Raw genomic sequence first — 16,687 nt, 5'->3', positions numbered from 1 at the left:
TTAGACTGTTTCTGCACACTTTAAATCTGTCTTTTTTTTCTCGCTGTGTCTGGCGGTGAAGGAACGGTCACCTGTGTGTCCCGCTCAACGCAATTTGTCGTTGGCTTGCTGAAGTGGGCAGTCATGGCCTGGCGGTTAGGGAACTGGCCTTGTGACTGGAGGGTCGTGGGTTTGATTCCCAGACCTGAGGCCATGACTGAGGTGTCCCTGATCAAGGCCTTTAACCCTCAATTGCTCACTTGTATAAAAATGAGATAAAATGTAAGTCGCTCTGGATAAGGCTGTCTGCCAAATGCCATAAAAAATGTAAAAAATGTAAAGTAATTCCTTCAGGAGTCCTTGACCTCCACCGCAGGTGCCGTCCTCAGTCACGGAGCCTGTAAGAAAAAATAAATTTAAAGGCGAATAACTTAATGCATCAACTTAATGTTTTTCAGGGAGACTGTGGGAAAGCAGGAGTGAGGAGGCCTCAGTGGCCTTGAGGAGAACAGAAGGGGCCTATTCAGTGCAGGATGTGTAGCAAGCAGTTTTTAGATAACCAGGCACACAGGCTGGGAGAAGAGGAGCAGGTGAATCTCCATGGAGAGCAGCCAGGATTGGGGAGTTATCGAAACTTAACAAATCGAAACTTATGGACAGAGAGTATGAAAGAGAGGACATCACCCAGGACGGGAGGCTTTTCGCTTGGACACTGCTGAGATCCACTTGGGTTAGGTAGATTCCTAGGCAAACTAGCACCAGTGCACAGAAAAGTTTGTACCACATATACTTTTATTATATTGTATTCAATTATATTCTATATAAATCAATTTAAAAGAACTTTTGATGTCAAGACTTTGCTTGGACCACTCAGTCAAAAACCAGTCGGTTCATCGGGGCAGTGCTGGGGCCCGTCTGGGTCCGGAGAAGAAAATTCCAACAAGCCCCACACGCAAATGACTCAGTTCGGCGAAACTGAAGCAGTCGTGGATTGTTTTGTTAGTTGATATTTTGATCGCATATACTTTTGAACATCACAGAAAAGAAAAGGGTTACTTTGGATGGAGTTTATGTCCAGTTGTTTGGGTACGGCTGTGAACTGGAAGTTAGCATGAACAACAGCTACGAAGCTCTACGAAGGACTCCTTTGTGTTTGTGAGGACAAATAAACAATTGTGCATACGAGAATTCATACTAAATATATAATCTAACACTAAACATTAGATTATAAACAGTATTAGAGCATTTAAGTACTGTAGTACTCAGTATCGTGTAGGGTAGCATGTTAGCTTAGCTAGCCTTTTGGACTATCTTGGACATATCTATCCTAACATAACATACATTTTATGTTATAACTTCATTTGGAATTTTCTGGTCGCTCTGTAAGATGTCCAACGTTGTTTTTTGTAGTAGCTCCTCAGTATCGTGTAGGGTCTTAGTTAGCATGTTAGCTTAGTTGGCTATGGGTGTGTCATATTTGCACATGGGTGTGTCATATTTGCATATGGGTGTGGACATTCCTTGGAACAATGCTGTGTAACTCTTCAATACTTGCATGTAAGTGCTCAATTTTTAGAGTCAGACAAGAATTATATTTTATATTATAGAACAAATTTTGAGCACCAATGTGAATATACACACTGTACAACCCCAAGGTCAAAACTGCTTTTTTTGTTTTTTGGACATTTTCTTCTGTAATAGAGGCTCTCAAATAGAACCAAAATTATGGAAATATAAGTCTGGAGGTGAATCAATATGTTGATCCAACTGTCTACGTCCAGGGTACCCGCGGGTCCTTAAAAAGTCTTAAAATGTCTTAAATTTAGTTTTCCATATTCAAGGCCTAAAAATGTCTTAAAATGTCTGGAATTTTATGAGGGGAGGCATTAAATTATTATGTGTGTTGTTCAGTTGTTCTGGCGCGATGTGAACTTTGCCGAATCTAGCGCTAATGCAGAAAATAACCGCTCCAGGGTCCTAGTGCTAGATTCCTAGCGTTGAAGTATACGGCCTCAACAACGTCAACAATTTTCGTTCGCCAACCCCCCCCCCCCCCCCCGGTCAACAATTCTCGTTCGCCACCCCCCCCACCCCACCCCCCCCGTCAACGATGTGGAACACTCCTGCATCCCCGGTAATAGTATTATTTTTTCTTGTGAGAGGTATTAAAAAGGTCTTAAAAGTCATTGAATTTGAGATTATAAAATGTGCAGATACCCTGACTTCAGTTTGAGCCCTGAATGATCATTTCCCTACTTAAGTTAACTTGAGATAACTAGTGTTAAAATGTACTAGTACAAGATGCTCAAAAATGTCTCAAATGGGCTGATCTGGACAATAGGTGTACAATAGGGTTAACTAACTTTTAGGGGCGTGATCGTAGTACACCCATTGGTCACTACACTGTTGACCACTGGATCTTGGTTACTGAATATTCATTACCTCTGCAAAGGAAGTTCTTTGAGGAGGAGAGTGTGTGTGTGAGAGAGAGAGAGAGAGAGAGAGAGAGAGAGAGAGCATCGTGACAACTGCCCTTCCCCCCAGGTCAAGTTTACAGGTGATGAGAAGCAGACTAGGTATAGAACCGCAGCACAACTCAAGACAAAGAGAATCCCCTTTACCTAAATAAACTGACTTGTATTACTCTGCCTAATTAAGTATTAGTTTTGTTCTATCATTCTAAACATTGAGTCATTCTTTATTCCCCCTTTTAGACAATAAATGACACATAATGCACAGACAGGCATGAATCTGAGGTCACCTAACCAATTATGGATATGCTTATATTTGAACTAATAGCACACAAACTAATACATATATATGCATATGGCAACATTACACGTTGATACTTGGTTATACATAAATCTAAAATAATACCACACCAGAATGTTTCTAAAATAGCACAGCACAAGAATATAGGGAGACGCATGTCTGCATGTCTCTATGACTCTCACACAGAATGTTTAAACATGTCATGTGTAGACACGCATGTCTAAAATAGCAGAACACACAGGAGAATATATATATATATATATATATATATATATATATATATATATATATATATATATATATATATATATATGCGCGTGCATAATACAATTCAAGAATACAGGGACATGTATGTCAAAATTATTGAAACACACAGTAATACATAGACATGCATCAGTGTGGGGTGATTATACAATAAAATGTATTATGATAGAATCAATTAATACTAAATATATGAAAGATCCTAAGTTGTGCATTTACATCAACCACAGATCACATAATGTTCAAATCTTATAGGCACATGTTTCAGGTGAGGTCATCTCTGTGTCATGATGGTGAAGTGGCCTTGGCTATCTCCACTACATCTGTGGTAATCAAATAATTGGTAGGACATCTTGTTCGGATTGCTGAAAAAGACACCGTCTCGAAGGTCCCATGGCCGCTCAGTTCCTCTGAAGGTGGTGGTGATGTCAGCTACCCTGGAAACGGACAAGCTTAGTGCGTTTTTGGGCCACTGTCCTGTGTTCACCATTCCTGGCAGAACCTTCCCAGTAAAAGAGTTGTTCTGCGGTCTGATTGGACCGAAGGACAAAGAGAGCTCTGTGTATGTGAAAGAGGTGAGTGGTGAAGTTGTCCACTGATTTGAATGCTGGGTGTTTGTGAGTGTGTCCTTGAGAGTGACCGCTCTGATATGGGTTTCATTTGATTTTGCGTAATTGTTTTATGCGTGTCTGTTCAGGTGGCAAAGTTGGTTCTAAATGTTCATACTAATGAGGTGTCGGGAGATATCCTCGTGTTTCTGATTAGTTGTGACATATAACATATATGACATATAAGTTATGTAATGAAATAACATTGCATACCTTTAATCCCAATAATTCTTTGTTCCAAAGGAGAAAGAATATTTTCCAAGGCAGCATAACTAGAAAGACTGAAATATCTGTTTTCATCACCAGCTATCTGTATCATCTCTTTCACTGCAATGGGATTATTCACAACATCAGGTCCTATCTGAAGACAGAGTGTGTGGAAATGTAAACACAAGAAAAAAGAAAATGGAGAGGGAACAAAAGATGATTTATATAAATAAATGTTTCCTCATATAATGAATATAATAAATTTTGTAAACATTAATATTTACATGGACATTCAGAAACAACAAGTTTGATCGTAGCATGCGTGTGTCGGATATGGCTGCATGATATTTATGTTTACTAAATGTTTTCTTATGTTTAAATGCTTTCTTTAATGTTTTTATGTTTATTCAACTACATTTGTTCTGTATTATAACTGTTCTCATTTTTAAAAACATACCTATATAACCTGTAACTTTCATATATTAGCGAGTCAAAAGGGGCTGGGAACCATTTATTTCTATTTCCTTTATTTCTCATGGGGAAAATAGTTTTGGGTAGCAATCAACATTTCGGAAAGGATTGTGGTCGTTAACTGCGTTTCTACGGTACATGTACTCTGCAGACAGGCATAACTCAAATGGCATTAACTCATGAGTAAAATGTTACATGTAATGTGCACAAAAATATTATTAGTACATCCAACATTTTTGTTATTTACCTGCCGAGATGCAGCCTTTAGTTCATACTCCAGCAAATGCATGAATATGAAAAAATTTAACCAACCATACACAGTTCTACATGCAATGATCTATAAAACACTGGAGTGTATTAACAGTGATCCACTCCAAATTCACTCCAGTACTACCTAATGCATCAAGACACCACGCTTACCCCAATAGCAAAGCGAAGAATGTCTTTCATCTCAGTCATGTTTAGAACATCTGGAAGGCTTCTATTATCTCCCAATATTCTTCCATCAGATAACAGGATTATCATTTTCTTTGCGTCTTTTTTTGATCCACTTTCAAGAACAAAAACTTCAGTGCTGTGTGTGAAGCAGAACACAGTAGCTATTACAGACAAGGTCTTGTGGCAAGGGCCTTCAAACACTGACATACCATAGGACATATATCAATCAAACACTGACATACCATAGGACACACATCAATCAAACACTGACATACCATAGGACATACATCAATCAAACACTGACATACAGGTCATATGTCATTCAAACACTGACTACCATATAAAAATATAAAATACTGCTGGTTTGGGCTGAGAGGACTTACAGTACGTGGTGGAGAGCTGAGGCGGTCTTGGTGAGATTGTACGTCTGTTTTATGCTCTTCACCTTGTTCAGGGCTTCAGTTCCATCATCATTTTCTAGCAGTGACAGTTCTGTCCTTATTTCACTTCCATATTGAACTATTGCAAAGTTGCACTAAGAGAAGAACATTTAAAGTGTTTCAGGTGAAGAATTTCCATGAAAATTACTTAAAAATATGACAAGGGTTTAAATATCTACTTACACTAAAACATGATGTCCAAACATTCTTCATCACATTATAAATAAAGTCTTTTGCCTTCTCAAAATCCTCCTCCTCAATGCTCCCAGAGCCGTCCAGCACAAAGGCAATCTCAGTCCCAGCATCTGCAAACAAACACAGGGCAAAGTTGGCTCTACATGTTCACACTAATGAGGTGTCGGGAGATATCCTTGTGTTTCTGATTAGTTGTGACATATAACATATATGACATATAAGTTATGTAATGAAATAACATTGCATACCTTTAATCCCAATAATTCTTTGTTCCAAAGGAGAAAGAATATTTTCCAAGGCAGCATAACTAGAAAGACTGAAATATCTGTTTTCATCACCAGCTATCTGTATCATCTCTTTCACTGCAATGGGATTATTCACAACATCAGGTCCTATCTGAAGACAGAGCGTGTGGAAATGTAAACACAAGAAAAAAGAAAATGGAGAGGGAACAAAAGATGATTTATATAAATAAATGTTTCCTCATATAATGAATATAATAAATTTTGTAAACATTAATATTTACATGGACATTCAGAAACAACAAGTTTGATCGTGGCATGCGTGTGTCGGATATGGCTGCATGATATTTATGTTTACTAAATGTTTTCTTATGTTTAAATGCTTTCTTTAATGTTTTTATGTTTATTCAACTACATTTGTTCTGTATTATAACTGTTCTCATTTTTAAAAACATACCTATATAACCTGTAACTTTCATATATTAGCGAGTCAAAAGGGGCTGGGAACCATTTATTTCTATTTCCTTTATTTCTCATGGGGAAAATAGTTTTGGGTAGCGATCAACTTTTCGGAAAGGATTGTGGTCGTTAACTGCGTTTCTACGGTACATGTACTCTGCAGACAGGCATAACTCAAATGGCATTAACTCATGAGTAAAATGTTACATGTAATGTGCACAAAAATATTATTAGTACATCCAACATTTTTGTTATTTACCTGCCGAGATGCAGCCTTTAGTTCATACTCCAGCAAATGCATGAATATGAAAAAATTTTACCAACCATACACAGTTCTACATGCAATGATCTATAAAACACTGGGGTGTATTAACAGTGATCCACTCCAAATTCACTCCGGTACTACCAAACACATAAAGACACCACGCTTACCCCAATAGCAAAGCGAAGAATGTCTTTCATCTCAGTCATGTTTAGAACATCTGGAAGGCTTCTATTATCTCCCAATATTCTTCCATCAGATAACAGGATTATCATTTTCTTTGTGTCTTTTTTTGATCCACTTTCAGGAACAAAAACTTCAGTGCTGTGTGTGAAGCAGAACACAGTAGCTATTACAGACAAGGTCTTGTGGCAAGGGCCTTCAAACACTGACATACCATAGGACATACATCAATCAAACACTGACATACCATAGGACACACATCAATCAAACACTGACATACCATAGGACATACATCAATCAAACACTGACATACCATAGGACACACATCAATCAAACACTGACATACCATAGGACATACATCAATCAAACACTGACATACAGGTCATATGTCATTCAAACACTGACTACCATAGGACATACATCAATCAAACACTGACTACCATAGGACATACATCAATCAAACACTGACATACCATAGGACATACATCAATCAAACACTGACATACAGGTCATATGTCATTCAAACACTGACTACCATATAAAAATATAAAATACTGCTGGTTTGGGCTGAGAGGACTTACAGTACGTGGTGGAGAGCTGAGGCGGTCTTGGTGAGATTGTACGTCTGTTTTATGCTCTTCACCTTGTTCAGGGCTTCAGTTCTATTATCATTTTCTAGCAGTGAGAGTTCTGTCCTTATTTCACTTCCATATTGAACTATTGCAAAGTTGCACTAAGAGAAGAACATTTAAAGTGTTTCAGGTGAAGAATTTCCATGAAAATTACTTAAAAATATGACAAGGGTTTAAATATCTACTTACACTAAAACATGATGTCCAAACATTCTTCATCACATTATAAATAAAGTTTTTTGCCTTCTCAAAATCCTCCTCCTCAATGCTCCCAGAGCCGTCCAGCACAAAGGCAATCTCAGTCCCAGCGTCTGCAAACAAACACAGGGCAAATTTGGCTCTAAATGTTCACACTAATGAGGTGTCGGGAGATATCCTTGTGTTTCTGATTAGTTGTGACATATAACATATATGACATATAAGTTATGTAATGAAATAACATTGCATACCTTTAATCCCAATAATTCTTTGTTCCAAAGGAGAAAGAATATTTTCCAAGGCAGCATAACTAGAAAGACTGAAATATCTGTTTTCATCACCAGCTATCTGTATCATCTCTTTCACTGCAATGGGATTATTCACAACATCAGGTCCTATCTGAAGACAGAGCGTGTGGAAATGTAAACACAAGAAAAAAGAAAATGGAGAGGGAACAAAAGATGATTTATATAAATAAATGTTTCCTCATATAATTAATATAATAAATTTTGTAAACATTAATATTTACATGGACATTCAGAAACAACAAGTTTGATCGTGGCATGCGTGTGTCGGATATGGCTGCATGATATTTATGTTTACTAAATGTTTTCTTATGTTTAAATGCTTTCTTTAATGTTTTTATGTTTATTCAACTACATTTGTTCTGTATTATAACTGTTCTCATTTTTAAAAACATACCTATATAACCTGTAACTTTCATATATTAGCGAGTCAAAAGGGGCTGGGAAATATTTATTTCTATTTCCTTTATTTCTCATGGGGAAAATAGTTTTGGGTAGCGATCAACTTTTCGGAAAGGATTGTGGTCGTTAACTGCGTTTCTACGGTACATGTACTCTGCAGACAGGCATAACTCAAATGGCATTAACTCATGAGTAAAATGTTACATGTAATGTGCACAAAAATATTATTAGTACATCCAACATTTTTGTTATTTACCTGCCGAGATGCAGCCTTTAGTTCATACTCCAGCAAATGCATGAATATGAAAAAAATTTACCAACCATACACAGTTCTACATGCAATGATCTATAAAACACTGGGGTGTATTAACAGTGATCCACTCCAAATTCACTCCAGTACTACCAAACACATAAAGACACCACGCTTACCCCAATAGAAAAGCGAAGAATGTCTTTCATCTCAGTCATGTTTAGAACATCTGGAAGGCTTCTATTATCTCCCAATATTCTTCCATCAGATAACAGGATTATCATTTTCTTTGCGTCTTTTTTTGATCCACTTTCAGGAACAAAAACTTCAGTGCTGTGTGTGAAGCAGAACACAGTAGCTATTACAGACAAGATCTTGTGGCAAGGGCCTTCAAACACTGACATACCATAGGACATATATCAATCAAACACTGACATACCATAGGACACACATCAATCAAACACTGACATACCATAGGACATACATCAATCAAACACTGACATACCATAGGACACACATCAATCAAACACTGACATACCATAGGACATACATCAATCAAACACTGACATACAGGTCATATGTCATTCAAACACTGACTACCATAGGACATACATCAATCAAACACTGACTACCATAGGACATACATCAATCAAACACTGACATACCATAGGACATACATCAATCAAACACTGACATACAGGTCATATGTCATTCAAACACTGACTACCATATAAAAATATAAAATACTGCTGGTTTGGGCTGAGAGGACTTACAGTACGTGGTGGAGAGCTGAGGCGGTCTTGGTGAGATTGTACGTCTGTTTTATGCTCTTCACCTTGTTCAGGGCTTCAGTTCTATTATCATTTTCTAGCAGTGAGAGTTCTGTCCTTATTTCACTTCCATATTGAACTATTGCAAAGTTGCACTAAGAGAAGAACATTTAAAGTGTTTCAGGTGAAGAATTTCCATGAAAATTACTTAAAAATATGACAAGGGTTTAAATATCTACTTACACTAAAACATGATGTCCAAACATTCTTCATCACATTATAAATAAAGTTTTTTGCCTTCTCAAAATCCTCCTCCTCAATGCTCCCAGAGCCGTCCAGCACAAAGGCAATCTCAGTCCCAGCGTCTGCAAACAAACACAGGGCAAATTTGGCTCTAAATGTTCACACTAATGAGGTGTCGGGAGATATCCTTGTGTTTCTGATTAGTTGTGACATATAACATATATGACATATAAGTTATGTAATGAAATAACATTGCATACCTTTAATCCCAATAATTCTTTGTTCCAAAGGAGAAAGAATATTTTCCAAGGCAGCATAACTAGAAAGACTGAAATATCTGTTTTCATCACCAGCTATCTGTATCATCTCTTTCACTGCAATGGGATTATTCACAACATCAGGTCCTATCTGAAGACAGAGCGTGTGGAAATGTAAACACAAGAAAAAAGAAAATGGAGAGGGAACAAAAGATGATTTATATAAATAAATGTTTCCTCATATAATTAATATAATAAATTTTGTAAACATTAATATTTACATGGACATTCAGAAACAACAAGTTTGATCGTGGCATGCGTGTGTCGGATATGGCTGCATGATATTTATGTTTACTAAATGTTTTCTTATGTTTAAATGCTTTCTTTAATGTTTTTATGTTTATTCAACTACATTTGTTCTGTATTATAACTGTTCTCATTTTTAAAAACATACCTATATAACCTGTAACTTTCATATATTAGCGAGTCAAAAGGGGCTGGGAAATATTTATTTCTATTTCCTTTATTTCTCATGGGGAAAATAGTTTTGGGTAGCGATCAACTTTTCGGAAAGGATTGTGGTCGTTAACTGCGTTTCTACGGTACATGTACTCTGCAGACAGGCATAACTCAAATGGCATTAACTCATGAGTAAAATGTTACATGTAATGTGCACAAAAATATTATTAGTACATCCAACATTTTTGTTATTTACCTGCCGAGATGCAGCCTTTAGTTCATACTCCAGCAAATGCATGAATATGAAAAAAATTTACCAACCATACACAGTTCTACATGCAATGATCTATAAAACACTGGGGTGTATTAACAGTGATCCACTCCAAATTCACTCCAGTACTACCAAACACATAAAGACACCACGCTTACCCCAATAGAAAAGCGAAGAATGTCTTTCATCTCAGTCATGTTTAGAACATCTGGAAGGCTTCTATTATCTCCCAATATTCTTCCATCAGATAACAGGATTATCATTTTCTTTGCGTCTTTTTTTGATCCACTTTCAGGAACAAAAACTTCAGTGCTGTGTGTGAAGCAGAACACAGTAGCTATTACAGACAAGATCTTGTGGCAAGGGCCTTCAAACACTGACATACCATAGGACATATATCAATCAAACACTGACATACCATAGGACACACATCAATCAAACACTGACATACCATAGGACATACATCAATCAAACACTGACATACAGGTCATATGTCATTCAAACACTGACTACCATATAAAAATATAAAATACTGCTGGTTTGGGCTGAGAGGACTTACAGTACGTGGTGGAGAGCTGAGGCGGTCTTGGTGAGATTGTACGTCTGTTTTATGCTTTTCACCTTGTTCAGGGCTTCAGTTCCATCATCATTTTCTAGCAGTGAGAGTTCTGTCCTTATTTCACTTCCATACTGAACTATTGCAAAGTTGCACTAAGAGAAGAACATTTAAAGTGTTTCAGGTGAAGAATTTCCATGAAAATTACTTAAAAATATGACAAGGGTTTAAATATCTACTTACACTAAAACATGATGTCCAAACATTCTTCATCACATTATAAATAAAGTTTTTTGCCTTCTCAAAATCCTCCTCCTCAATGCTCCCAGAGCCGTCCAGCACAAAGGCAATCTCAGTCCCAGCATCTGCAAACAAACACAGGGCAAAGTTGGCTCTACATGTTCACACTAATGAGGTGTCGGGAGATATCCTTGTGTTTCTGATTAGTTGTGACATATAACATATATGACATATAAGTTATGTAATGAAATAACATTGCATACCTTTAATCCCAATAATTCTTTGTTCCAAAGGAGAAAGAATATTTTCCAAGGCAGCATAACTAGAAAGACTGAAATATCTGTTTTCATCACCAGCTATCTGTATCATCTCTTTCACTGCAATGGGATTATTCACAACATCAGGTCCTATCTGAAGACAGAGCGTGTGGAAATGTAAACACAAGAAAAAAGAAAATGGAGAGGGAACAAAAGATGATTTATATAAATAAATGTTTCCTCATATAATGAATATAATAAATTTTGTAAACATTAATATTTACATGGACATTCAGGAACAACATGTAGAAATACAAAGTGTTGAAGATTATTGTGCATTTATTGTGCCTTTGTTGTTTTTTTCATAGTTTCATAAATCCCCAGATGTGTGATTCTCCATGACCTGATCCAGTGTACACAGAACACGCTTCTGCTCTGTTTCAAATCAGTGAGATTATTACAGACAAAAGTGCTCCTATAAGTTTGAAGTGTTAACAGAATGTTAAAGTCGTCCTATAGGTCTGAAGTGCACAGTACCGAACAGCCTTGGTTTTTCTCCAAATATGGCCTGTTAACATTTTACAAAATCATACAAACTGAGAGAGCAGAGATTAAGACTAGCATTGAGCTATACCCAGATAATCAAATTCTAGTCAGTAATGATTTGTGAGACTATTCAGCAATTGTGGAAAAGTTAAAAGATGCAACAGTATGTACATGCATTCAAATACAGAGGAGCCTCAGTTAGTGCCTCCGATAGTAAACAATTCGGATAACAAGCAAAAACTACACTAAAAATTTGCACCATACAGCGAACAAAATTTCATGTAGAGAACAGCTACGTCACCCACACGTGACCGACCAGCATATCAGACCAAGAGATGCAGCATCTCACGTGACCGAGCATCTCAGACCAGCATCATTCGCGCTCGAGACAGTTATGATCAGTCGTTCGTTATCTTTATCTGTACGCATCCTTCTTATTTAGTGATTTTTGTGATTTATTTTAATAATATAGCCCTCAATCATGGCTCCAAATAAGATTGAGTGATAGCAGCAGTGTAGCGAAAAGGAAGCGGCCAACAATTGAATCAAAATGATTTCCAAGTTTGATCGTGGCATGCGTGTGTCGGATATTGCTGCATGATATTTATGTTTACTGTCACGTTGAGGACCCCGGCCCCTCCCTTTTGGGCGTGTGTTTACGTAGTCTACGTGCATCGTCTGCGTCTGTGGATATTCCGTGGTGATAGCTATGTCATGTGATAATCCGTCTCACCTGTGAATCGTCTCGTAATCACATGGGGTTAATGTGGTTTGTCTATTTAATGTGCGCTCGCGCAGTGTCTTGTGCTCGTCGTTGTCTAGAGTCTACATGTTTCTGTGTAAGTGTCAGATGTTCCTCGTGCGCTATTGCGCAATCTATGTGTGATACATTACAAGTGACGTCTCTGCAAGGATTCTGTGTCTCGTTCTTCGCTCCACCCCGATCGTCACAGAACGACGAGCCGTTTGAGACACCTAGTAAGCATGCCGGGCTACACCACCCGGCCGAAGAAGGGTCAACGCCACAGCAAGCGGCATCACCGGGCTGCTTCCTCACCCCTGCGCCGCGAAGTCACGCCGACACAGGAAGAATTGGAGCAGGACCCGGTGTGCGCAGCCCAGCTGTCTGCGGCGCGGACGTGCACAAGCCCCGAGATGGCGGAGATGTTCCGCGAGGGTGCGGTAAGGATTTGGAGGCATAGACATTCCTCTCCTTCCCGCGCCCTCTCGCCTCCGAGGGCGAGCGCGTTCGAGATCAGCGCCACGGACTCCACCCCGGAGACAGAATTCGGGGAGGACTCCGAGGAGGAGTTAGAGGAGGAAGAAGAGGAATACCCTCCGTCCGTTTACTCTGCTCCCACGGTGGACTATGTTGGGGAGGGGGAGGAAGAAGAGGAATACCCTCCGTCCATATACTCCGCTCCTACCATTGACTATGGTGGGGAAGGGGAGGAGGAGGAGTACCCTCCCTCCGTCTACGACGAAACCACCGTAGACTACGGTGAGGAGGAGGAGGAGGAGCCGGAATCAGAGGAGGAGGACTACCTTCCCCCGCCTGTGGGTCTCTCTCCCGCGGTACAGGAGTTTGACAGGTCCACCGTGGACTACGGTGCAGAGGACTATTCCCCGTCAGTGGTTTCAGGGGTGTACGATAGTGACCCCTACACGGAGGATGAGGAGGAGAGCCTTCCCTCCTCCGCGGGAACTGTCAAAGGGAGGAGCACTCCTGGGGAGACCACGTCCTCCGGACCTTCCAGGGCCAGCCCCATGGACTATTCCCGGGGTGAGAGCCCGGCTCAGTCCATGGAAGGGGTTCTGGAGGGCGAGGAGGAGCCGATGGACTATGGGGAGGAGCTCCCTCGCGCTGCGCCTGGCAGGCCCGCCAGCTACGCTGCTTCGGACACGTCTGCCAGCCGCGCGGCACCCGACGCGTCCGCCAGCCGCGCGGCACCCGACGCGTCCGCCCGCCGCGCTGCGCCCGGCGCGTCCACCCGCCGCGCTGCGCCTGGTGGGGGGTTTGCGGCAGGGGCAGGAAAGGGAGTGCCCAACGCAGCGCCAGCAGCACCAGATCTATCTCCCCTACTCGCTCTCCTCCTGGCGCGCAGCCTGGCGCCCATGTCGTGTGTGTGTGTTCCCGTGTTTGTCAGTCTTCCCCTTTGTGTACCAAACCCGTTTTTCCCTCTTGTGCCACTGTGTGTGAACGTGCCTGTGTGTGTGTTTGTGAATGTGCCGTTTAATGTGTTTAATGTCTTTTCCCCCGTCTTCCCAGGGAGGGTGTGCTAGGCGATTCGTGATGGACGCTTTGCCAAGGGCAGTCACCTCCCAGACGCAGGACTGAGCGCGTCGGATCCGCCCATCGTCGTGGGTTCGGGGCACTCGGTCCTGTTGGCACCCCGGGACGGGTAGTGCCCTTGGAGGGGGCGTCTGTCACGTTGAGGACCCCGGCCCCTCCCCTTTGGGCGTGTGTTTACGTAGTCTACGTGCATCGTCTGCGTCTGTGGATATTCCGTGGTGATAGCTATGTCATGTGATAATCCGTCTCAGCTGTGAATCGTCTCGTAATCACATGGGGTTAATGTGGTCTGTCTATTTAATGTGCGCTCGCGCAGTGTCTTGTGCTCGTCGTTGTCTAGAGTCTACACGTTTCTGTGTAAGTGTCAGATGTTCCTCGTGCGCTATTGCGCAATCTATGTGTGATACATTAAAAGTGACGTCTCTGCAAGAATTCTGTGTCTCGTTCTTCGCTCCACCCCGATCGTCACATTTACTAAATGTTTTCTTATGTTTAAATGCTTTCTTTAATGTTTTTATGTTTATTCAACTCCATTTGTTCTGTATTATAACTGTTCTCATTTTTAAAAACATACCTATATAACCTGTAACTTTCATATATTAGCGAGTCAACCGGGGCTGGGAAATATTTATTTCTATTTTCTTTATTTCTCATGGGGAAAATAGTTTTGGGTAGCGAACAACTTTTCGGAAAGGATTGTGGTCGTTAACTGCGTTTCTACGGTACATGTACTCTGCAGACAGGCATAACTCAAATGGCATTAACTCATGAGTAAAATGTTACATGTAATGTGCACAAAAATATTATTAGTACATCCAACATTTTTGTTATTTACCTGCCGAGATGCAGCCTTTAGTTCATACTCCAGCAAATGCATGAATATGAAAAAATTTAACCAACCATACACAGTTCTACATGCAATGATCTATAAAACACTGGGGTGTATTAACAGTGATCCACTCCAAATTCACTCCAGTACTACCAAACACATAAAGACACCACACTTACCCCAATAGCAAAGCGAAGAATGTCTTTCATCTCAGTCATGTTTAGAACATCTGGAAGGCTTCTATTATCTCCCAATATTCTTCCATCAGATAACAGGATTATCATTTTCTTTGCGTCTTTTTTTGATCCACTTTCAGGAACAAAAACTTCAGTGCTGTGTGTGAAGCAGAACACAGTAGCTATTACAGACAAGATCTTGTGGCAAGGGCCTTCAAACACTGACATACCATAGGACATATATCAATCAAACACTGACATACCATAGGACACACATCAATCAAACACTGACATACCATAGGACATACATCAATCAAACACTGACATACCATAGGACATACATCAATCAAACACTGACATACCATAGGACACACATCAATCAAACACTGACATATCATAGGACATACATCAATCAAACACTGACATACCATAGGACATATATCAATCAAACACTGACATACCATAGGACATACATCAATCAAACACTGACATACCATAGGACATACATCAATCAAACACTGACATACCATAGGACATACATCAATCAAACACTGACATACCATAGGACATATATCAATCAAACACTGATATACCATAGGACATACATCAATCAAACACTGACATACCATAGGACATACATCAATCAAACACTGACATACCATAGGACATACATCAATCAAACACTGACATACCATAGGACATACATCAATCAAACACTGACATACCATAGGACGCACATCAATCAAACACTGACATACCATAGAACACACATCAATCAGACACTGACATACAGGTCATATGTCATTCAAACACTGACTACCATAGGACATACATCAATCAAACACTGGCATACCATAGGACATACATCAATCAAACACTGACATACAGGTCATATGTCATTCAAACACTGACTACCATATAAAAATATAAAATACAGCTGGTTTGGGCTGAGAGAACTTACAGTACATGGTAGAGAGCTGAGGCGGTCTTGGTGAGATTGTACGTCTGTTTTATGTTCTTCACCTTGTTCAGGGCTTCAGTTCTATTATCATTTTCTAGCAGTGACAGTTCTGTCCTTATTTTACTTCCATACTGAACTATTGCAAAGTTGCACTAAGAGAAGAACATTTAAAGTGTTTCAGGTGAAGAATTTCCATGAAAATTACTTAAAGGGTTTAAATATCTACTTACACTAAAACATGATGTCCAAACATTCTTCATCACATTATAAATAAAGTATTTTGCCTTCTCAAAATCCTCCGCCTCAATGCTCCCAGAGCCGTCCAGCACGAAAGCAATCTCAGTCCCAGCGTCTGCAAACAAACACAGTGCCCAGAGTGCTGGTACACCTGCCCTACACTACACCCAATCTGGAGATGAAGTTTGCAGACATTGGGCCAAAAAGAAAAATACCTTCATCCTCATCTGTCTCTTTGTCATTCTTCTCAACTTCTCTTCTCATCCTCTGGTGAACTAATCGGAAATT

General features: G+C 39.9%; 1 protein-coding gene across 2 annotated transcripts in view; it reads right to left on the bottom strand.

The window, feature by feature from the left end:
- Window positions 1-3,046: 3,046 nt before the first annotated feature.
- LOC143477600 (collagen alpha-6(VI) chain-like) overlaps window positions 3,047-16,687 on the bottom strand; it is a 32,190-nt gene continuing 18,549 nt past the window's right edge. The window contains exons 8-29 of one of the 2 annotated variants that reach the window (XM_076976283.1): window positions 16,615-16,674; window positions 16,447-16,514; window positions 16,163-16,314; window positions 15,205-15,358; window positions 11,364-11,511; window positions 11,104-11,225; window positions 10,864-11,015; window positions 10,463-10,616; window positions 9,578-9,725; window positions 9,318-9,439; window positions 9,078-9,229; window positions 8,484-8,637; window positions 7,599-7,746; window positions 7,339-7,460; window positions 7,099-7,250; window positions 6,505-6,658; window positions 5,620-5,767; window positions 5,360-5,481; window positions 5,120-5,271; window positions 4,719-4,872; window positions 3,834-3,981; window positions 3,047-3,449 (exon numbers count right to left, since the gene is read on the bottom strand). In XM_076976283.1, coding sequence (XP_076832398.1) covers window positions 3,445-3,449; window positions 3,834-3,981; window positions 4,719-4,872; window positions 5,120-5,271; window positions 5,360-5,481; window positions 5,620-5,767; window positions 6,505-6,658; window positions 7,099-7,250; window positions 7,339-7,460; window positions 7,599-7,746; window positions 8,484-8,637; window positions 9,078-9,229; window positions 9,318-9,439; window positions 9,578-9,725; window positions 10,463-10,616; window positions 10,864-11,015; window positions 11,104-11,225; window positions 11,364-11,511; window positions 15,205-15,358; window positions 16,163-16,314; window positions 16,447-16,514; window positions 16,615-16,674 — 2,891 coding nt within the window. In that variant the 3' untranslated portion in view covers window positions 3,047-3,444. Of the gene's footprint in view, window positions 3,450-3,833; window positions 3,982-4,718; window positions 4,873-5,119; window positions 5,272-5,359; window positions 5,482-5,619; window positions 5,768-6,504; window positions 6,659-7,098; window positions 7,251-7,338; window positions 7,461-7,598; window positions 7,747-8,483; window positions 8,638-9,077; window positions 9,230-9,317; window positions 9,440-9,577; window positions 9,726-10,462; window positions 10,617-10,863; window positions 11,016-11,103; window positions 11,226-11,363; window positions 11,512-15,204; window positions 15,359-16,162; window positions 16,315-16,392; window positions 16,515-16,614; window positions 16,675-16,687 lie in introns of both variants that reach the window. The other variant, XM_076976282.1, reaches the window with a different exon arrangement.

Source organism: Brachyhypopomus gauderio, chromosome 16 (genome assembly GCF_052324685.1).
Source record: "Brachyhypopomus gauderio isolate BG-103 chromosome 16, BGAUD_0.2, whole genome shotgun sequence".
Taxonomy (NCBI): domain Eukaryota; kingdom Metazoa; phylum Chordata; class Actinopteri; order Gymnotiformes; family Hypopomidae; genus Brachyhypopomus; species Brachyhypopomus gauderio.
This window is presented reverse-complemented; position numbering and strand designations above follow the sequence as displayed.